This window comes from Brachionichthys hirsutus, chromosome 1, assembly GCF_040956055.1.
Source record: "Brachionichthys hirsutus isolate HB-005 chromosome 1, CSIRO-AGI_Bhir_v1, whole genome shotgun sequence".
Classification (NCBI taxonomy): domain Eukaryota; kingdom Metazoa; phylum Chordata; class Actinopteri; order Lophiiformes; family Brachionichthyidae; genus Brachionichthys; species Brachionichthys hirsutus.
This window is the reverse complement of record NC_090897.1, coordinates 3,024,930-3,047,573: the sequence shown is the minus strand read 5'-3', so window position 1 is coordinate 3,047,573 and position 22,644 is coordinate 3,024,930. Positions and strand designations below refer to the sequence as shown.

Here is a 22,644-nt window from a genome sequence, read left to right as displayed (position 1 = left end):
AAGCGGAACTTGTTGGGAAGTCTGGCGGAGACGTGACCGGCTGTGAACTGGGTGCCAATTAACGGAGCCCTTTCACCGGCGCGCGCAACGCAGGTGATCCATTAAGCTCCGTCACAGGTAGTTGTTTAGAAGTCGCGTATTCAGCGTTCTCCTCCTGGTGGTTTGGTCTTGATTGAAACGTGAACGTTTGACGTCAGACTTGAGCCCGTCTCCTGCTGATTAGGCTGAAGGATGGAGTGGCGTCAGCAGACCAGCGTCAGCTGTGCAGACGCGTTCGCGGAGGCGCAACGCTGGGTCGAGGTACGTTCATCCACTCGCGGTTCTTCTCCTCTTGTTTCGCGTCAGAGGCCTTGAAGAAGAAGGTGGAAGCGCGGTGCCTTTTTTAATAAATGAAATCTCACCTGTCCAGTGTTTGCGTGAGGCTTGAGCCAAACAAGCAGCTGGTGCTCATCACGCACACGTGACAGTCAGGTGCGTAAAGCCACGCAGGTCAACTCTTCAGTTGCGTCATTCACCTTGATAGAGACTCCAGATTCTTGAATCATCACGGTTGTGCAGATTTTAAAAGATCTAAATTGACTTAAGGACTTCAGAGGGAAATGAAAGGAGGGTGGATAATTGGAGTTGGGGGGGTACTGAGAATATGCAGCAGCTTGTTGCACTACATGTGTGTTCTTTTTGTCCACTGAGATGGGAAGCTCGAATCTGCTCGGAGCTCTTCGCACACTGACTGTTGTGGCGTGGGCGGCTTGTGGAGGATGTGGTTCTCTCGCTGTATGCTGTTAGACTGATGCTGTCCAAACACTGGAAGACGGAATCCTTAAAGCATTACCATGACTACAGCTTGCGTAGTGTGGGCTCTGAACGCTGACTGACTCCAAGTGAGACCATTAATGTCAATCGTGACCGAGTGGCTCATAATTGGACTTTTGTCTTGAGCAGTCTTGCAGGTTTATTTCCCTTGCATTGATGGACAAAAATATGCACGAGCAGTGAGTTGGTGTGTGTTAAGTAGGAGGGATGCAGCGTTTAAGAGAATGGTTAATGGTGTCTAGTTTCGTGGGATAATATGCCTCCAGATATCAACGTATTCAGCAATCATTCCGTTTATCATTAGCGGCAACACCAGGAGCAATTACTTGTTAACGGTTGCTCAACTTCGACTCGACTGGAAAATAAATAAGAATATATTGGTCTCTTCCACGGTGAGTAAACAGACTAGTCTCTGTAGTGAAATGGGAGGTGCTGCATTTTTAATACGGTATAACTGTTTAAGAGGATTGTCCTAAATGAGAATAAATTCTATGGATGTAGCGGCATTTTGATTTAACGGATTATTTCAATGACTATCATTTCTTCTCAAATTGATAAATGCTGGCTGTAATTTGGTTAAAACTCTGAACTGCCTCAGTTTATCCAACTGAAGGTCCGGAATCCAAAGACATTTCCTTTTGTTAGAAAAATATTTCTAGAGCTAGCAAAGCTTATATTCTTGCTGTAAATATATAGTTTGAAAATTAATTTCCAGGTTAGTTTAATTGTCTAATTTAAAGCACAATTCTATGAATTAATGACTCCTTGTTTGAAAGTTGCAGCGGTATTTCCAAGGCTCTGGATCTCAGCTCCACATGCAGACGCATCATTTACAAAGAGATGACTTGAAACGGCCTTTCCAGCCTTTCCAGAAGTGTCCGACCTTCCAAAAGTCCTCAAGGCCATGGCAAACGCTCTCTCAGGAAGTCAAAAGAACTGATCTCTCATCTTCACACCCTAACCCTGAAAGGATTCATTGATGATCAATGTAGTTTGTGATTAGCTTATTGTTTTGATCCCAGAATTCCATAAAGGCTGTCCAAAGGAATATTTAAGTCCAGCATATGGGTCAGTCCGTCCAATCTGTGGCTCCGTTGTGGCGATTGTTTATCGAAATGGCCGAGTAGAGTTTCGTTGCCGTGAAACAGACGGCATGTTGGCCCGATGATTGTGTGTTACTGTGTTACCCTGGCACTACATTTGTCTGATTCCACCGAGGCGCATTCTCTCCCGGCTTGGTGCACAGTTCTCCCGAAAAATGAATTCTGATTGTAGATGCCAGAGGGGACTAATTAGTGAGAAGAATAGCCTATTGGGGCCCCCTGTTGGTTATGGAGCCAAGCCTTAATATCCCATTTTTATGTCCTCATTACAAACCCCCTTGCCTTGTGCTTGTACCTTCTGTTATGTCATAATCTTTGAATTGACAAAAAAATAACACATTCATAATAATTTGCAGGAATGCTTGTCCGCTTCCATGTCCCGTTTCTCTGCATCTGTAGGTGCACGCTGATCGTTTGCGTGGACAGTTTATTAACAGTGAAACATTCAGATTAAACAGAATTGTGTCCACTCGAGCACATTGCGATTCAAACTTTTCAGAAGGAAGCCCTTTGATAGTGAACCTTTGCAGGAGCGTTCTGACCTTCCAAAATGTTTAGATTTAAGTCTTAATGTCTCCAGTGTTGAAACAAAAGGGCAAAGATGACGCTGTTGAGAGAATGGAAAAGCCTCAACATGAGTCAAACCAGTAAAACTCTCCTCGGATTTCAGTAAATTACAAAAGAACAAGTCAGAACCTGCATGTTTTATTGCTGGGGGTGGGTGGAACAATACAAATTTTTTAATCAGATTTCCTCAATGCTTTTTTTTTTTTTTTAAGGAAGTGACAGGAAAGTCGTTCGGTGGCAAAGACTTCCGTGCTGCCCTGGAGAACGGTGTCCTGCTTTGCGAGTGAGTAATTCTTGAGCTGATCTCCACCTCGGGTCCAGCGTTGTAAATTGTTGGCTTCAGAGCAGCCATGATAATAAATTCTAGAGCCGTACTCTGGTGCTTTCTCAATCTCTGAACATTGTAGTAATCAAAGAAAGGATGCAAGAATAAGGCATATGATGTATTTAGGGGAGAATCTCTGAATATAAATTAGCAAGGGTGTCTAAAGGCCCTCGTTTCTGTCTAAGATGCAGTTAATTGGTTTATGAGTAAGTGAAAGCTCTTGTCTGGATTACAAGGCTGTTTTCTCCTGCAGCTTAATCAACCAGTTGAAACCTGGCATCATAAAGAAAGTCAACAGGCTTTCCACTCCCATCGCTGGGCTGGTGAGTGTGTGTGTGTGTGTGTGTGTGTGTGCGTGTGCGTGTGCGCGCACAGTGTCTTTACCCATAAGTGTGGGACATTGTGAAAAGCTTTATGTAAATATGAGTGCTGTAGGTGGTTGACATTTAATTATCTGATTCAAATAGTTTTTAAATGGTGTGTTTAGTGGGTATGACACCTAAGAGGACATCTGCTAAACAGGAAGTTGAGTTGTTTCGTGGTTTCCTGAGTCTCCCTAACTTGAATTACGGTATCTTGAAAGTGCACTTTGGGACTACTATCAGAAGTTGGTGGTTCAGTCAGGTTAGTTAAAACTAAGATAAAACTGGACAAATTCTACTTGGTTCAGACCGAGCTAGCCTCAGTCACGCTTTGTCTCTCTCCCAGACTGGCATCATAATTTTATATTGGTCCAGTAAAAAAACAAAACAATTGTTAACACATCAGAGCTCCAGAGCTCATTTACTGCACTGGTTCGGGCTCATTTAGCACTCTGTCGTTTGAATTTCTAGGACAATGTGAATGTGTTCCTGAAAGCCTGTGGGGAACTGGGCCTGAATGAGTCGCAGCTGTTTGATCCAGGCAGCCTGCAGGACTTGTCCACTCGTGCGACACTCAGGTACGCTTGTGATGTCAGATTGTGAGCATTTATACAACCGGCCCACCGATGGCTAGAGCATTTAACTTTGCTGTCGCATCAAAAGTGTGCAGCCATAATGTGCGAGGGTTCTTATTTTGCAACTGTAATGAGGATATTTAACACTACGCTGCTTTAATAATGCTACTGATTAAGATTCAGTTCGGTTTTGCGGCTGCTTTACATTCATGAAGGTCAAATCCTGACAAGCTGCCGGCCTGTTCCCGTTAACTTCTGATAAGAAGCTGATTATCAGAGCGACTGGGATGTCACTGGAGTTAAACGTCTTGCGTTTCAGTGACATAACTGCAAATGGTAATCTGAGGAGCGTTAAACTCACAATGTTTGCCTTTACTTTCATTATAGGAGAGATGAGAGCAACAGAAGACTGAAAAATGTAAGAGTCACCATGACGACTGCTCCATTTGTTCTCTTCGGCTGTTTTGCCCATCTTCTTCAATAAGGAAGGAGTTTTTTTGGCTCCGGTTTATCTGGCTCTTTCAGGATTGGGGTTTAAAATGTTACAAGAAAAAAGTCCATTACATTTTAGACGAGTGCTCATCAAAGACTTATTTTACTTTTTGACGAGTGGGATTTAGTTGTGGGTCAGCCTTTCTTTCCCCTGCAGCGAGGGTGGCAACGGGCGGGCTATCCAGTTATTGCGCGAAGAGAAGCAGCAATTCAGAGATGGAAAGTTGGATAAATCAGGCAGTGGCTCCCAGACCTCGAAGGAAGGTGCCACATATCTTGGTTTTGTGTGAGTTCTGATGACTCATCCGCATCTTATCATACACCTGTGACAAAGAATCAGGAGACCAGGTGTAATGCGGGATGGTTGAGCTAACTGAAAACGTTTCTCCTCCGACTCGAGGAAGATGAAATCGCTGAGGCTCTCCTCATGTCTGGTAATTTGTTTTACCCTTTCCGCACTGCATGCACCCCTTGTAATAAAACGCAGCTTCAGGCGTTGCCATGTTTGTAAGACTAATGAGTAGGAAATGACGTTAAAACAGACGGACTTTGCAGACAGTCACACAATTCTAAGAGTTGAAAGTCAAAGGCCATTACATTATGGAAATGTATGGCCACGCTGATATATCAGGAGTTGATTATTCTCCCTTACGATGGTTTCCATTGCACTTGATATAATCTCCTCTGCTCCAGAAAAGGTCCCATAACCCTCCCGTCTAATATCCCGAGTCGGGACGTGTCTGCACTCAAACTGTCCTCTATACTACTGGCAAGGCAAACCCAAATCCCATCTCCTGTTGCTGCTGCCAGCATCAAGTCATGATCGTCACAAAGTTTATTTACCTCGGGTAATTTACAGAATGCAGTCTTGCGTTTTATTACTTTGCCTTCGACTCTGAAAACTCAAATCCTCCATCTGCCATTAGTGTGTGTTGAAAATGAGCACTGTACATGTGCACGCTTGCGTTTCACATGATTCAAAAGTGCAATAATTTTCTTTGGGTCTGAGAGGCCTCATTTAAATCGCACAATAGCGAATACTTGGAGCCAGTAATGAGGGCGGTTTGTGAGGGCACCCTCTCTGGGATGGCTGTACCGTTTCGGCAATTAAGGTCAATTAGCTTCCATTGAAATCCAGTTTTCATGCAGATGGAAGCATCTCCCTGTTTTTACATGCAGTATTAGTGTAATGTGGAACAATGTTGGCTTGTGTTGCTGGACCCTGATCAAAAAGGTTACGCAAGATGGAATTTCTTGCTAGGACTGTCTTTTTTTTTTTGTTTGTTTAATCACATTGTTGCAGCTCGGGCTTTTGAGTTCTGCCGTTCACTGTCACTTTTCTGTTTGATTTCTCTTTATCAAATCAAAGGAAACTGCAAAACTGATAATGCAAATGTCTTAGCCTCAAGTTACCATGTGGAAGGTACTATTTAAGTTATATAAATGCAGGGTAGCTGTGTGCGTTTTCTGTAGGTGTTTGTTTGTCGTCTTCCAGGTTCTGATCACAATCTACTGGTTGGGTCGCAAAGCTCATCTGGATGCATTCTACGGTGGTCCTCAGCTTAACTTCAAGGCCTTTGAAGGACTGTTGGGGTTAGCCTTGTCCAAGGTAAGCTGCTCTGCACCCTGTGGCACTTCTTTCTTGTGTGAACGTTGCATTCATGGACATTGCTTTCTGCATCCAGGCTCTGGACGACGGCGGTAATGTGTTTGTAAAAGACAGCTGGTACTCAGAGAGGGAGGAATGTCTGCACGCAAGACGAAGAAATACGCCGGAGACCTCCTGGGACCCCCGAGCCCTCCGTCCGAGCAGTGAAGGCATGTTTGTCTCTGTATTCCTTGCAATCCCAAAGCGGATCCTGAGTCTGGCACTCTCTGGTCGTCTGTTTTAGTTGTGCATCGGTGATGGTTTATGAAGTTCCACACCGTGATGATAAATGCATGTGATGAGAGAGGGTGAAGTACTTGGCGGAGTCTTCCCTAGAGGATTGGTCTTGTGGAGAGTCGGTCATTCCCAAAAGGCTCGCTATGATTGTTTCTGCGGTCCAGGCTGTGGAAGTGATGCGGAAGCTGAGCAGGTGTTCAAGATGGAGACCATGCGGTCGTCCGTCAAGCAGCTCAGGGGTTACGTCCCACAGAGGATGGGAGTGGAGAACAGAGTGGGCTGCGCTAGTCCGCTCTCCAGGTACTGCTGACTCACCTGTCTAGAACTGCTCATGTCACGTCTTTATTCTCTAAAAATCAACTCGTATAAGTTTTCGTCAACTTCTATTTTTATTTTCACGAACAATACATATGAGCAACTTGGATATTGTAGCTTATTTATTGTGCCTTGGGTCTGGTCGCGCTGTCAATGGGGAAATCGTTGAGTAACCCTAACCCTTAACAGACGGGAACTTTGCCTCCACAAATGAATCATTTGGTGCAATTTTAACATTCTGGAGCATCTTCGTGTCGCCTGGGATCCGTGCTGCAGCTATTTGATCCCATCCTAGACGTCTTGTGTTTCCGGTGAGTGAAGCGGATTCTTCATCAGGCAGCCAGCAGCCTCAGCTCTGACCGCTTCCTGCCCCGATATCGGACACTGGAAGAGACGGATCTATCGCTGCTCTCAAAGAAGACCATGTTATTTATCACGCCTCGAGCGCGAATGTTTCACAGTTGACTTTCTGTGGGAGTACGTCTTTGGTGAGGAAACAGTCCATCATAGGGGATCAATAAACCGGTTATTGCACAGCGTCTGAATTCGTGCATTAAACTTTAGCGCTCCTGCATGTGTGTGAGAGATTTCTATTGGTGTTTATCTCCCAAGTGACGTTGCTTCGTGTAAGTAGTAAGTGCACTTTCTCAAGACAACATTCGTCTGTCTAACCAGGCGCCTTTTTATATATAGCTTAATGACGGCATTCATCAGTTTGTCTGTTTTCTTTGATTCTACAGAATCAATCAAATCCAGGTCAGACCTGAGAGAGTTCAGGTAAACCCTGGTTGGATTTGGTAAGTCTCAGAGTCCTGCTACGTGCTTCGTAGCTGCTTCCGCTGAACGTGCTTTCACGTCTGTTCGACTCGCCTATTCTTAAAGATGAAGCACTTTGTTTGCTGCCGATCCTTTACTTTCTTGGCAGACTAGCCCATAGAATTAATGACAAACTACAGGACTGTAATTATGGCAGTCGTGCTGTACCACCTGCTAAATGCCTCTGGAAGATATTTGAATGTCACATCTGACACCCTCTGACGCCGACAGCAGTCCTATCACTTGTTAAGGCCTGGCTGTTTCATTATCCAGACAGGAACATATGTTGCCATTTGTTTTGCAATGTTGCTTGAGTCGCTTGCCACTCTCCTCCTCGCACTTGGCTAAGGATTCTGTTGTTTGGATGCCGAATGTGCCCGTTGATGGAAAAAATGTGTTGCACTGCAGCTGTTAATGCTGTGGCAATTCTGGCATTGAACGCAACACAGAAAGCAGTCGGAAAAATGGCATGTCAGTGTGCGCTACGTTGCAATGCCGTTAGCCCTCAAGGATCTTCTGCTGCGGTTGTTTCGATGCAGCCGCGCTGTTTGAAATCACATCTTCGTCTGCCATTTGTATGTTAATTCCGTATCCTGTGTCTGATCCAGGAGTCAATCCCTCAGTGACATCCCGATGGTGTACCCCGCGCGCAACGTTCCTAACGGGAACATTGTTTACGATGCGGGCCGGGATGCGAGCGTCTCGCAGGAATGCAATGAAGAAAGCGAACGCAGGTTTAGCGTCGCTGCCAAGGACAGCGAGGCTCAGTGGCATGATGTAAGTCGCCGAAAACAGTCTCACTACAAGGTTCATTTTGCAGCTTCTGCTGCAGTGAGATTAAAGCTTTGATGTCGCACCCATTGTTCATCAGCAGACAACGTTTTCACTGTCATAAAAATACTATGTTAATCTACTTTTTAAAGGACTCCAGGATTTCTTGCTTTAAATAATAAATGAGGCTATTTATCTTGATGGCTGCACTTCATAAATTTTAAGACGCTAAAATAAAATGACCACCATGCTGGAGTGTGATGTTTCTAGATCTCGTGAAATCCAAGTAGATTTTGTCAAACATTAAAACTTGAACACAACAAATACATTTTTTTAAGGTTTCAAGTTGGAAAATCAATACTGTTACGAGGCGTAAATCGTTGTTAATGACATCACTTTGTTGCTTGTGTTCTTGGATTCCGTGTTAGTGGGTTATTTTTATTTATTTTTTTGTTCAGGATTTGTCTAAATGGAAGACTCGTCGCAGGAGCGTCAAATCCGAACTCCACCAGAAGTCACAAGACCGAGCGCACGTCATCAACCGGATGATCAACGGGGCTCTGACTGACTCTCAGAAGAATGAAGCAGTGCAACCGATAAAGAGGTCCCTCCGTGCCGCATGCTGGGAATGCTAAGCTGAATCTCTCAAATCTTCCTTGAAGAAAAAAATACATATATTTGCATTTAGATGACGCACATCTGCTGCCAGATTATTTTTAACACATCATCCTCGACTCTCCCTTTACATGTTCATATCCAGAGATCAGCAGACGACCAGGCCTGCATCCTCTACCTTGTCTCCCTCGAGGTCAGCAAGCGCTGATTTCCAGCCGCGTACTCGAGCGCTGCTGCTCCACAGCTTTACCACCGACGCTCCGACTAGCTGCTGTAACGTGGCTCAAACTCTGGTAAGATGTGGCATCTCTGTTTGAAATGCTTGTGTGAATTATAACAGGAACGTTTCCTTGGGTGCAGAGCATTTGTGTGCAAGTTATTCACATTACTTTCTCTCTCGCTGATCTTTGACCTCTCAGGGAGCTGCAGCCATGCCTGCTTCTGATGGGAGCATCTGGGGAGAAGAGACTGGCTTTGCCTCCTGGCCTTCAGATAAAAGAGTAGTTGCCCCACCTTCTCTGGATTGCCCCTTCAGCTCCCCAACCCAGCAGCTCAAATCTGAACTGGCCCGGCCAGACGACGGCTGTACAAAGAAAATATCCACTCTGATCACAACTATACAACCAAACAAGACCGCAAAGTCATCCAGAACCGGGGATCCTGCTCCACCGGTGTCCAATCACGAGAGACCTCCGTTCTGCGCTGATGCAACGGCAAAAGATGCCCTGGGAGACCAACAGAGACATAGGACTCAGGAGGAGAGCCAGAAGACGTCCTCCGAACCAGCTGTGGATCCAAGAGGAGGCTGCCCAGTTCCAACCGTCTACAAGTACTCTCCCGGAAGTGGGTCGTGGTGCAGCACGGCCAGCCTTCCCCGTGGATACCGGCGATCAGAGGGGTCTCTGCGCCTCTCTTCGGCCATCACTGCCAGACCCTTCGTCACCAAGCAGTCCTCGCTGCCGAGACAGCTCACCGTAAGTCCAACAGCGATAACGGTTGCAGCTCTGCTTGAAATTCAGCGGATATGAAAATATATAGAATTAAAAGGGAAGTAATTTGTTGATGAGCTATTTTGTTGGGCGTCTGCACCTCAGAAAATAAGATGGGAGCCACAACAGTTTCCGTTGTTATTCCAATCCAGGCCGACGACAACCAGGGTCTGCTGTTAAGCACTGAGAAAGAGAAATCTCTGCTGAAAAGACAAACGGCGAGCGCCCAACTGATGGGACGGGACCAGCCTGGTATCAGTCAGAACGCCACCGAACGCACGGAGGTGAGACGCGCCGCTCCGTACGGCCAAACCTCCATCCAGACCAACGGCGACCTCCGTCAGCCCCCAACCCAAAACCAGCTGCTGCCGAGACCTTATCCTGTCCCGCAGGCCCGTCCCAGCAACGCCTCAACTCTCCCATGGAACGCCGGCATCCGCCAGCAGAAGGTGCGTCCTGTGTGAATATGTGATGGTTATCAGCATCGCTAACAAATCAAATGAGCCCAATATTGATGAATGTGGCTTCACTGGTCCCTTACTTCATCTTCCATTGCAGCCGTGTAGTGGGGCGTTGACGTTTCTAGTTTCCACCAGGAGGTGCAGGACATTGGATCACATGGTGTCACCTTTACACGTGTGTGTGTGTGTGTGTGTGTGTGTGTCTTTCAGGTGGATCACAGTGACATGAGCGTGAGATTGACTCTAAAACCCAACAGTAGACCAGACTTTGGTTTCCAGACTCACTGGGACTCGGCAGGGGTGCGAGTTAAATCCATTCAACCTGGTAAGACTTCACTTGAATCTAGAACGGCTGTATTTCCGGCTCATAAGCGACAGTGTTTGGGGTTGGGTGGACGGCACACAGAGAATCAAGTGCATGTTGTGAACTGCTCATTTTGTAAAATATTTTAATGGAAGTGATCTTGATGTTGAGGTGCGCTTCCTATATTTCTGCTCCTACTGCCGGAAAAGCAATAAAATGTTCTATCCCACTCTGGAAAACAAAAATCAGTAATTCGAGACGCTGACGGGTCTCGGCACAGGCGCGACATAGACAAAGTGCTGCTACTGAAATTCTGACATTCTGAGACGGTCTCGCGTGTGCCTGGGTGTGAGCAAGAAGTTTCTTTTTTTTTTTTTTCTGCTAAAAAGGACGTCTGTTGGTGGATTTTGAGAATCCGATGGAATCGTGAGAGTGAAAAGGTCACTGGGGTGTTTTGTCTCTGCTTTAGTGTTTTTACTCTCAATGCACGAAACGACAAAATAGTGGTCTCAAACTCGACCATGAATATTTAATGAGATGTGGGAGACGGTGTCGCTTACTCACCGCTCTGTAGTTTTGGCTTACTGGCCTACTTTCCAGCTCGAGACAGGAGTCTTGTCCTAATTTATGTCTTTCATTTTGTCAAATGCTTTTTTGACGCCTTCCTCTGCCCCCCCCCCCCGTGTGCATCCCTCTGCAGGCAGTTCAACCGACCTGTCCCAGTTGTGCGTGGACGATGAGATTGTGGCCGTTAACGGCGTCAAGGTGGTGCACATGAACTACGCCCAGTGGAAGGATAAAATGACGTCTTCCCTCCAAAACGGTAGTCTGACCATGGACATCCGGCGCTATGGCAACAAGGGTGAGGGGACCAAAAAAATATGGTTATGTCTTTCTTTATTTCTTGTGTTAATTTAACCCTTCACTTCCACGAGGGTCACAAATGTTGGCCGGTTGTTATCAGATTGGAGCCCCAGTGAGGTGGTTCATCTCAACCAGCCAGGCCAGAACAGAATGACCCTCAATCTGACAGCAGCAGCACCTGCTCTGATAGGTTAGGTGAAATCGAAGCCCCCGCTGTCAACGCAAAACACTGCAGGGGAGAACCAGCTCTGCAGGCCAAGACTCTGCAGCATCTAGAGGGCGAATGACACGTCAAGGGGGTCTTAAACTCCGATTATGACGGTATCAGTAAGAGGAACCGGAGGAGAAGGGCAGACTGTTTCAAACGGGAAGGTAACCCTCCAGGTTGAAGCGGGGTTTCTGCAGCAGCTTTAGCAGTGGGTGCTTCTGCCTGGGCAATCGTGTCTTGGTAACAAAGATTTCGCAAGGAGAGTGATCGTGTGTGTGGTTTCAAACTTTGGTGTAATGATTGGGCCGTTCTTCCTTTCTGGTGGCTAATCCCGTTCTAACCCCCCCCCCCCCTCTCTGTCTCTGCAGGGATCAGCTCATGGGTTTACCTGTGTGGTAAATGTTTGCGTTGTGTGTGGTGTTATATTTTTTTCTAAAATCCTGAGCTTTGTCGGTCGTCGTGGCGCATCAACAAATGAACGCATGCTCCAAATCCCTCTTACTACTTCCGCCAAGGATGTTTTCCATCCGGTGTGTTGCTTTGCTTTTACTGCAACGCTACTCAGCTGATTATTACATTTAGTGGAAGGGTTTAGCGTGAGCCAAAAAAAGAACGCATTAATATTCAGAGGGAACCAAAATCCCATGGGAAACGCACTGATGTCGTTTCTTGCACCTAAGAATTCGCCATGAATAAAATCAAATGTTTGATAAGGTGGATTCTCATCGCCCCTCTGTTTGTACCTGCTGTGACATTCCTCCTTTTGCTCAACCATTTTTAATTTTCTCTGCTTGATGCATGACCAAAATATTGTGCCGATCCAGACACGGTGCCGGCTGGCAAGGTGAGGATTCGCAGATTTAATCTGGAAAGACAAATTTGATTTGATCGGTGACATTGTTGGCACACCAGGTAGCTCGTAATCGCTGAGCTCTGGCTGTCAAATATTTATCTGAGGTCAGTTGGTAAGAAAAGGTTTGCTGCTAATCCAAGTGAAAGCAGACAAATCACTTCTGGATTTGTCGGATCCAGTGTTTTCACGATGCTTTGGCTCTTCATTAGGGTAAATGTGTCCCCAGCCTTTGCATGACGTATCTGCAAGGACGAAAGACGACACGTGAGCTAGTCTTCCTGACATGCTGCTGATGTCCTCTTTGCTGACGTGTTATTTTCTCACACAGGAGGATCACAATCTGCAATATCCGATGTAAGTCACGTCTTTATCAAAGGACTCGCGTATGCATGTCCAGACGTAAGCTGTCGGTGTGTGTTTGAGTGAGTGTGTGTGTGCGTGTGCCGACAGCTCCAGGTGCCCTCGCTCAGCCCCTCCTCATCCAGCTGGTCGTGGAACCACGAGGAGGATCGGCGGCGTCAGGAGAAGTGGCAGGAAGAGCAGGAGCGCCTCCTGCAGGTCGAGCTTTTCTCCATCGCAGAACCACGCTGCTCGGAGAGGTTGATCTTTATCTCAAGGTGGAAAGCGGTAATAGTGTGTGTGTGTGTGTGTGTGTATTTCAGGAGCAGTACCAGCGGGACCAGGAGAGGCTGGAGGCGGAGTGGAGGAGGGCTCAACAAGATGCGATGGGAGCGTTATGCATGGAGTCGGGGGTGATGGTACGTGAGCCGTGGAGCCTTTCCAAAAAAATTACGTGACTGATCGTAAAAAAAGAAGATAATCTCGATGGATCTTTAAACTCCCTACACAAAGATTTCACATTAAATGGGAAGATCCAGTCAGATTGCAGAAGCTGCCATTCTTAATCGGCTGAGTGGAAATTCTTTCCACCCAGTCTTGATTCTTCTCATCTTGGCTTCACGCGCTTGAAGCAGAATACCTTGCAGATGAATGATGGCGGCGGGAGCCCCGCCGACACCCAGCCTCTGAACAGATTAACCAGAGAAGAACAACGGATCCCTGACATAAATGAGCGGGAAGAAGCGGGATCAAACCCCCAGAGTAACGGGAGGGTTGTCCAGAAGGACGAGACGACTGGAGGAGCTTGGTGAGTAAACGTCCCTGCTTGTTCTCACAGCGTGAGCTTCTCCATCCTTGCTGTCACTAATTCCAGCCCAATCATTGTGCTTCCTGATATTTAAACCTTTCTGACCTGCTAATCCGTTCTGCTCCCGTCTGCGCCTCCTGCTGCTTTTGCCGGGCTTTCTGTGGTGTACCTCAGGGCTGGTAACACCTGCGGCTTTGCTCAGCTGTCTCTTGCGTACAGGTGAGAACCAGACAAGCCCAGTTTCTCCCACGTAAAAGCTCCGACTCGGTCCTGTAGACATTTCTATTGCAGCTTGATGTCATATTTTCTTCCCATAGGGCAAAGTCTTCATCGACCCCGGCGTTGGCCGGACCCCACAGACAGACCGGAGGTCGGTCCGCTCCAATTAAATTGTCCTGCTTTCCTTTGCGCTTGCGACTGTCTGCGCTAACCCTCCAACACTTTGATCCAGGTGATGAGAAGAAGAAAAGGCAGTCTTCATCTAAGGTTGAGCAAGAAAGGCAGCAGATTTTGGAGGAGATGAAGAAAAAGACTCAGCTTCTGACTGACAACAGCTGGATACGCCCGCGCCGCAGCAGCCTTTATAAGGAGCCCATTCATCGCGGCGCTCCTCTGAAGCGGTAGGTTCTGCCCCGCGTGAGGATTCCACATGCTGCTTCTGGCTTTTGATGCGTGTCCTCTGCAGGTTCGAGTCTCTGGACAGCCTCAGTTCTTTCCGCCAGTCCCCTGTCTTGATGTCCACGTTCAACTACCCCCGACCACACTCGGCCGCCGCTGGTTACTGTACTCTGAACAGGAACTACTCTTCCCGCTACAGCACTGGAGGAATATCACCCCCCAGGAATACATCCATGGGCCCCTCTCATCACGACGGGTGAGTAGATCAGACAAACCCAGCGTTTGTGTCTCTCCCTCGTGCCTGTTGAAGTCAGCGGGAGTCTCCTACCACTAGCAGGAAGCCTGTCTTGGTCTGGCAGGTCATTGATCTAGCAGGGCATCTCCGATTGGTTAGTGCTCTCTCTCTTTATCGTACTTGAAGCATGTGCTTTTTGGTGGGCGGGGCCAACCCGCTATGCTGCCCCGCTTTTAGACGCTCACCAATGGAACTCCCACTCGTATAACATGTAGATGCAGGAATCCGTTTATCCCCACAGCTGAGTATTTGTTTTTAGGCAAACACTGGTGAGACGATTTAAACACAAAGGACGTAAGCTTTACAGGTCTTCCCCCGCCCCTCTGTGCCTCGTCCTCCCAGCATGTCGGCTACCAACAATGTCTCAGAGGAAGTGAGGCTGGAGCCCGGGTTTGAATCCAAAGTGGGAAGCCATCCTGTGAGTCACGGCCTTTTGCAAGATGAAAACCAACTCCTCCTTTATGATCAGTCTCCATACTTTTAAGGTTTCAATCTAGAATTAATCCCTTTAATTATTACAGCCACCGGCGCCACCTGTGTGTGACCAGCATGCCGTTTTCCAGATTACGGAATGAGAAGCATCAACGGAAGCCATGACGCTTGTGTTTTGATTAAAATTGTTAACTCTCTGATGTAATGGAAGCGATTAATGGCTGCTTTCTAACCAGAGAGATCGATGTGGGGTTTCCTGATTTGTAAGAATTTAGATTTAATATATGAAATAAAGTAAAACTGCATTATTAGTGATTGACTTGTGCTCGTGTTTTAATATTTGTCTGTCCTTTAGCTGAATTTGCGCGTTAGTGCATTAAAGAGTAACTAATTCCTCTTCATTTTTAGTTCCACTGAAGCACTTTCTCCTGTCGTCTCACCAGATAGTGTTTGAAAGGATGCAGATAATTGTCACGTGACAACTGACTGGCATGTTGTTGGGTTTTTTTTGGTAAATAAAGCACTGAACTTTACCAGAGGCTTTAATTTATTTGAAGTTCATGTAATCACCATGTGGTGGCGACATTGGTCTCAGCAGAACAGAGGTGACCAGCGTGACAATGAAGGAAGATCTCTGAGAATAATTTATTTGTCTGCGCTGCAACAAAATGTGTTGACAAGCTGATCTATCTGTTTCTATGACATTGAACATCCGGTGAAAGGAATCCATTCACTCACAGGAACCGACACTATATTTAAAGGTGCAGGCGTTTCATTCTGTCTGAAGGTACTCTGCCGTCTTTCAAGAATAGGGGTTGACATTTAAACGGCAATCGTTAATCGCCCAGTGTGTTGCAGCAACATTTCTTTTGTGATGCATCAACAATTAACAGAAACGGAAACTAAACTGGAGCTCGTTCGTTTTCTGCTGCACGGAAGTGGAAGTAATCGTGCTTTGAAATGTTCATTAAACATCTTTAAATACTTTTTTCGCACCGTTCATAGTCTAAACGCCTGATCATTTGTAGTTACTTTGGAGAGGAATCTCCTGTCTCTGTCCCACTCCCAACTCTACTGCAGTCATGGAGTGTTGCGTTAAATAGTTTTATTGTGAGACTACTGCCGAGCATCTATCCAGTCCGTACTTTAATGGTGTTCCAGGAAGGCAGGCTGGAACTCCTTTGAAAATCTGTTAGTGGCAACAGTTCTGGATGGAATGATTAAACGTCTGTTATAGTTGAGAAATACCGACGCAGCATGCCGTAGCTCTGTTTTGTTTCCCTTTTTGAGTAAAACATGCTTCCTCGTTCTTCAGAGAAGGCCTGCAAAGATTGTTTCTAATGCAATCTACCGCAGAAGAAATATCTGCATGCCTGTGTGCAAAAATAAAAACCGCCTGTGGATGAGAGGAGCTGAATGCGGCTGTTCATGAATGTTTGTTTTGTCTCTCTGTGATAAAGAGTCAATCAGACTCAACTGGCTTTGCAGGAAGGTAAAAATAGTTTTCATACGAGTGAAGTGCTCTTGCACAAGAAACCGGAGGCACCGAGTTAACTGACAAATGGAAACAAAGTTTTCTGTTCTCTGAAATTTAGATGGGGAAACGGTCTGTCCTGGAATGGCCTTAAGAACAGTATCTAGTTTGTGTGGCGCTGCCGGGTTTTTATCTTCATCCCGCCTTTCGGCTCGGGCTGAAGTGAGGAAAGAGTCATATTGCTGGCTACAGCAGATGAGTGACATTAAATAGGAGTCACCGTGCACTTTGACAGAAGGAAACGTGTTCCTGGTTGTCTGTGACCCAGGTCCAGTAGGAGGGAGATCCACCTGCCTCAAGACACAATTAGTGGCATTTTTCCCAGCGACGGCCCCCCATCTGTTGGGGGGGGGGGGGGGGGGTGAGTTTTGACTCCGGCCTGACCCCTGTGAATACCACAAGTACGGTTTGTCAGGAACAGCAGGAGGTCAAAGAGAAACAGCAGGCCGCACATGTAGGGACAAATTTAGCTCGAGTGCTGAAGGATGAGCGGGAGCGACGTTCCCAGAGGGGAGGACGTCCCCCCCAGTGATCTTTAATCCCTCTGGATGCTGGAAATGAGCAAAAGCCTAATCCTCCAGGCTCGATGGAGGGTTGGCTTCGGACATTAGTGTCATCTGAATACATGCTAAAGTAGGGGGGGGGCATCTGGACTACAAACAAGTGGACAGATGTGCCGTAATTCTGATTTATGGGTTTCTTAAGAGGCAGCACGGATGTATAATTTTTGACTGTTCTGGATGGGAATAAGAACCCATGCGATATTTAAGATGCTATTTTTCTTCTGCTTTAGGGCATTGTTCCGGTCAGCCGAGTGGAAAATCATGACCCTGGTCAATGTCGGGCAATTTGAAGAGTAGATGGGGTTCATCCTTCATCCCTTGTTTATAAGGAAAGTTGACATTTTAAGGGAGACTGTCCTTCATGTTGAACTAAGTGGGTAAAAGTTTCCATGTGGTCTGAAGATGTGAACTTTCAATCTTGTTTATCTTGAAATGTTTTTCATCCATTTTTCGGAAAAGCGCCTTTCCCTGTGTGGTTTGCTAAAAGGTTAACGGCGGCGATTTAGATTGAATCGCTTTGGGACAACTCTTGTCGGACGGGTTAGGGTTGCAGAGAGATTGCACTCAGAAGCTGCAGATAAAAACCTGCAGGCAAGGCTTTAAACTAAAGGAAGAAGTTAGTTTATGTTTGTGGTTCAACCTTTGGGGATCAGAAATGTCTGTCAGAGAAAAGTTCCCAAGAAACGCCCATTTCATTTGGACTTCATTTTATGTTTCACAGTAAAGACTTGAAATGTATGAACACAAACAAGCAGACGAGACAGTGGTGAGGTGGGGGGGGGGGCTTGTCTCCGTCCCAGTCTGTGGGCTGCAGCTGATTGGTGCTGGCAGCCTTTTACCTTTTAGTTTACAGGCACAATGCTGGGCCGAGTTCTGTCGCTGGGAGCCTCACTAATCTCCGATCGGATGCTGCTCAGCAGAGACTGGGAACATTCACATGCCCCGCCCCCCCTCTGTCCACCCAGTTAAACCACACAGGTCAGACTGGGAGAGCTGGGAGACTTTTCTTTTCTTTTTTCAGACCCTGTTTTAATTCTTTGCATCTTATTCCCGGTGCAGTTGGACACAAATGCACACCAACGGCGACTGACCTCGCACGTCTCGTAACCGAAAAATGAAATGCAGTTGAGTAAAGCTGCAATCCCTTCGTGATAATATCAGCGCTGTCAGATTGTAAAACTGAACGATGCCGCTGAATAAAAGATGTGCGTCAAACTGCTGAGGATTATCAAAGCACAATTCAAGAGCATAGCTGGGCTGTGAAACGGTTCGCTTGTGGTTTGCAACTTGAATTGGCTGCCGGCCCGCCGCTGCAGGGAACGACTTGTGAAACAGGATGTGTGCTTTCTTGTGAAAGCGCTGGTGGAGTTTGCGGAAAAGAGGTTTCTGAAGTGCCATTGTCATCACAAAACTCAAAATCCCCTTTGTTTTAGTCAGACAGACTGAGAATTCAACAAAGTGCATGGATTCTTTCCGGGTTTGGTCCTTGGCAACTCGAATAAACCCCGGGCTAATGTGTTGGCAAACACTTTCACAAGAGCTGCAGAAAATGCAAGCCTGTCACGGCATGTGCACGTCACCTTAGGAGGAAACGGCCAGCATGGCGTGCTGCGGTTAATAAAAGTGATTACGGTTTTAAACAATGACAAAGTTCTGCAGAGAGAAAGAAAGCGGACCTGGAGAGGTTTTTAAGTCTCAAAGGCGAGTGGGATTGTGGAAAGTTGTCTTGTTCCAGTGGCCGATAGAGTTAAGATGATCTGGTCAAAGCAGAGAGAGACATGGAAGACACCGCTACTCAAAAAAACCACTGCACAAAATAACAACTTAAACAATCATTATACATATAAATTCAATACTAAATCATTTCAAGCCAAAGCTATTTGTTCATGCAAGTAAAGGTGTGTTTTACGTGAGACAAATTAGCACCTCGTCTTCCAGAAATTGTGCCAGAATAAAAAGTTTGGGTGTTGCGTGGAAGTATCTTTAAGACTGCGAAAATGTCTTCACAGCTCAGAGAAGCTGGGTTTTTCCGTGCTGGCAGAACATTTCAAAAGGAACTTGGCAGCAAAGGGTCTGGAAACCAAGCTGACCTTCCTAGCGGGTGATGGCTTTCTATTCGCCACGCATTCAGTATATGGGAACGTTCTGTATTTTTAATCTCACTATAAAATCTGATTCTTAGCACGTCAACCGCCAGAGAATGTTCTGCATCAGGCTTTTGTGGCCGCTTATGAGGTTATTTAGGAATTGAGGGTTGTTGGTTCCCTGGTTTCTCCGTCAGAGCATAACAAAGATGTTAAGAGTCAAACCACAGAGTTTGACTTTAATGGAAGCAGCGTGTGGAAGAACCAAAGCCTCTCTTTCTGCTGGCCTCATTTGTCATACATACACAGATGCGTGTTGAACGGCTGCTGCTGCTGTCAACAGATTCAGACAGGAAGGCTGGGGGGGGGGCTTTAATTTAATTTAAAGAGGGACACTTTCTCACATTCATCTGGGGGTTGTATTTTATTTTCTGCTCTCATGCTGGAGCTAAACAAAGAGAAACACAGCTTTGATTAATTATTCATTTGTTGCCCTCTCTGCATGCAAACATTGTGATGTGTCTATTTAAGTAGAGCCGGAGATGGAGCAGATAGAAATTAAACGCCATTAGAGACGTGCAAGGGTTCGGGCGAGCAAGAAGCACATACTGTGAAGGATTTAGCACACAGAGGCCGATGTGAAGAAAGCGTTCTGTGTTATCTCCAACTCTGCAAATTGGCTAATTTGACTTGTGTGTGCAGTGAGGCTTTTTTTTTTGCTTTCTTGCATGGAAGAGAAACCTCGCTTGCATCAAGTGAAATGTGTTTTGGGGGTGTATTTATCTCCAGAGATGCAAACAAGCAAGGGCTTTCTTAGAAATAGCTGAGCTGTATAATTGGCATCGTCGCCTCAGAAGAACCAGAATGGAAAATGTCCTCTCGTGTCTTCTCTGTGTTTTGAAGAATATCATGATAGAACATCGGGCCGGATGGACGTCCAGGGCCTCCACTGCCGGCTTGACATGCTGTGCCACAAAGGCAAACGTGTCCTGTGTGGAGGACGAGCGGTATACATCCTGTTTCTGGAGATCACGCTGGAGGAAGAAGTCGCAGGCCATCCTTCCTTTTTCCTGTCCAGATGGCAGCAGATACGGGCTCTCTGCAGGCATGTCTCGCTTTGAAGCTCTTATGAAGCCACTTGGTGGCAGAAGTGTGTGTGGGAGGGAGTGTGTGTGTGCATGCGTGTGCCTTCACACGGCTTTATTTGGATATAGAGAGCTAAGGAACGCACCCCCCCTCCCACTTGGTGTGTTTTACAGTAACAGCTCCAGCTGGGCATTCTGACAAGACTTGCACATTTGTATTCCAGTCCACTCTGAGTCAAGTCACCAAAGCCTTTTCATATTAGACTTTATCCCGGAGTAGCTATCCTAAATCCCCCGACTGAACATTCGATGAGTGTACTCGTCTGACAAATAGAAACCCCCCCCTCCTCGTTCCCCATGCGCTGGGGAGATAACAGAGCTCTCTTGTGTAGCAGAGAAGGACATTCAGATACGCTTGGATGTTCTTGGCAACAATATTTTTTTGGCACCGCATCAACTTCAGCTTGAAATGGACCCCCCCCCAAAAAAAAAAAACCTGTCCTGGGGTTACAGGAGAAGAACTTGGTCATGCAAAATAGGTAATTTGCAATAAATCCCAACAGCTACGATTCTGGATGGAAGAATTTCACAACGACCGGTAAGTGGAATACAGTGAGTAAAAAAAATAAAAATAAAAAGCTAAAAGGGTTGCTTCAGGAGGTGTGACGGTAATGTGAACCGGTATGTTTCAATGTAGAACTTTATTCCCTGTGATCCATTATCAATAGATAAATCAATGACAGCAGCTCATGGATGGCACAATATTTAAAAAGGGGCCAATTTATAAACCGACCAGCTCAGTTTCTTATTTATTATATTATTTACAGTACAAACAACTCACTTAATGCACAACGACATTTAAAGCCTTTCTGTAATGACTTTGCGAACACAGTTTCGACAGAATCTAAGTAGAACCGGATTTTAACATTTCTGCCACCCTGAGTCAATATTTGTGTGACTTTCTTCATGAATATCCTAAAAAGAAAAACAAAGGTTTAGTGACTAATATAGTGATTTGGTGCATTTTTGCGCCAATATTGCAGCGCAGAAAAACAAATGGCAGGAAAGTTGAGTCCACTTTGCAGAACAGAAGAGTACCAGGAGAGGGTAGACAATGAAACCGGACCCTGCAGGGATCCATGATCGCTGCGGGTGTCGCTTGGATCGACTTTTACGCACGAACGTTCCGTTCACCGGAAGAAAACGTATTCGGTGTAACTGGTCCAAAGCTTGTCTTCCCCCGGGTCGTGACTACCGTAGGAGCACGTCCCGGTGGAGTTGCAGGCCACCATGTGGAAGCCCGCCTGGGCGAGCCGGTCAAACGCCTGCTCCAGAAAGTTGTACTTGAGGTAATACCTGGCGGTGTATTTGTCGGGGGGGCGGTCCGGGTCGCGGCTCTCGTTCAGGGTCTCCCCGAAAACCTCTTTGGCCAGAGAGATCTTGCTGCAAACGGTGATTCGAGCGACCCTGCGGAATTTTGCGTCCGCCTGGATGTCTCTCCCGATGGTGTAGGTTCCTCTGTAGCCGACGGTGATGAAGCCGGGGCGGGCCCCGGGAGAGGAGAGGTTCCTGTCCGAGGAGGAGGAGGTGGAGGAGGAGGTGGTCGGGCTCTGGAGCTCGGTCTCCTCCGGATCCCCGCTGTCCTCCGCGTACGAGCTGTCCTTGCTGCGCGCAGCCAGGCGCCCCGACAGCTCCGGCAGCTGGAAGAAGTCCGCTTCTTTCTGCAGCCTCCGCCTCTCTTTGAAAAATTCCGGCAGGAAAAGATCCGAGTCCCGCAGGTAATCCAGGATGTAGCGGAACAGGAAGCCGTCCCGGTCGAAGAAGAACCGGCCCTTGTTGTCTTTCGGCAGGTCGCCCGGGGAGCTCCGGGTGAACTTGGTCCACAGGAGGGAGTTCGGTGCCGCCGTGAGAGTTTGGAGCCGGGTGACGTACACCTGGCCGCCCACGTTGAGCTCCACGATCTCCGGGAAAGGGGAGCTGTTCTCTGCTTGTGCCATTTCTTTCCTCTCTCGGTTGTTAGTTTCTCGTCTGTCCCTGCAGATTCCCGAACAAGGACGGAGGGTAGGAGTCTCCTCACTGTACAGAAATGTTTGTGTGGGAGGAGGAGGAGGAGGAGGAGGAGCCGCCTTTACGGGCCCCTTGTAACGCTCAGCATCCTCCTCCAACAGCTGTAAGCATCTGGACGCCACTGCCAAGTTGCACGTTATTACGTTGCTATTGTTATTATTTTATACTGTGTTTGATCATTTATTTTTACTTTATCAAACCTTTTTTTTTAGGCCTAAAAGGAACTTTCAGATGAAGCTTTTACATACAACACAAACGCATCTTGAGAAATGTGACGTAATACAGAGGCTGCAGCAATGCGTCAGAATTAATCTGTCAAAGTCTTCAAAGGTAAGAATGTCTGGGATGATGATGGCTTAACTCTCCCCGTCGAGTCCGTATGCTGGTGGTGGTGGCGGCTGATGACACTGCTGAGACCCATAGCTGTGCAGAGATTGGAACCTGGAGGACACATAACACAGGGGGAACTAGAGGTATGGAGAGGTTTGTATTTTTAAAACC

The 22,644-nt window shown here is 46.7% G+C and overlaps 2 protein-coding genes across 2 annotated transcripts; one reads left to right on the top strand and one right to left on the bottom strand.

Annotated features, from left to right (window-relative positions):
• Positions 1-231: 231 nt before the first annotated feature.
• LOC137895451 (LIM domain only protein 7-like) lies at positions 232-15,326 on the top strand. The gene is given in 27 exon segments (XM_068740920.1): positions 232-300; positions 2,696-2,766; positions 3,062-3,131; positions 3,642-3,748; positions 4,133-4,163; positions 5,733-5,846; positions 5,923-6,055; positions 6,287-6,422; positions 7,178-7,234; positions 7,862-8,030; positions 8,483-8,628; positions 8,785-8,939; positions 9,069-9,613; positions 9,781-10,077; positions 10,300-10,414; positions 11,094-11,255; positions 11,358-11,447; positions 12,647-12,672; positions 12,769-12,958; positions 12,961-13,070; positions 13,290-13,465; positions 13,640-13,684; positions 13,783-13,835; positions 13,917-14,085; positions 14,151-14,339; positions 14,721-14,796; positions 14,900-15,326. Coding segments are annotated over 27 exon segments (3,555 nt in total). The 3' UTR covers positions 14,954-15,326.
• A 5,547-nt stretch (positions 15,327-20,873) lies between these two features.
• LOC137893536 (BTB/POZ domain-containing protein KCTD12-like) lies at positions 20,874-22,097 on the bottom strand. The gene has a single exon (XM_068738950.1). It carries the CDS (start codon positions 22,071-22,073, stop codon positions 21,267-21,269), a length of 807 nt encoding a protein of 268 aa, XP_068595051.1. The 5' UTR covers positions 22,074-22,097; the 3' UTR covers positions 20,874-21,266.
• Positions 22,098-22,644: the final 547 nt, after the last annotated feature.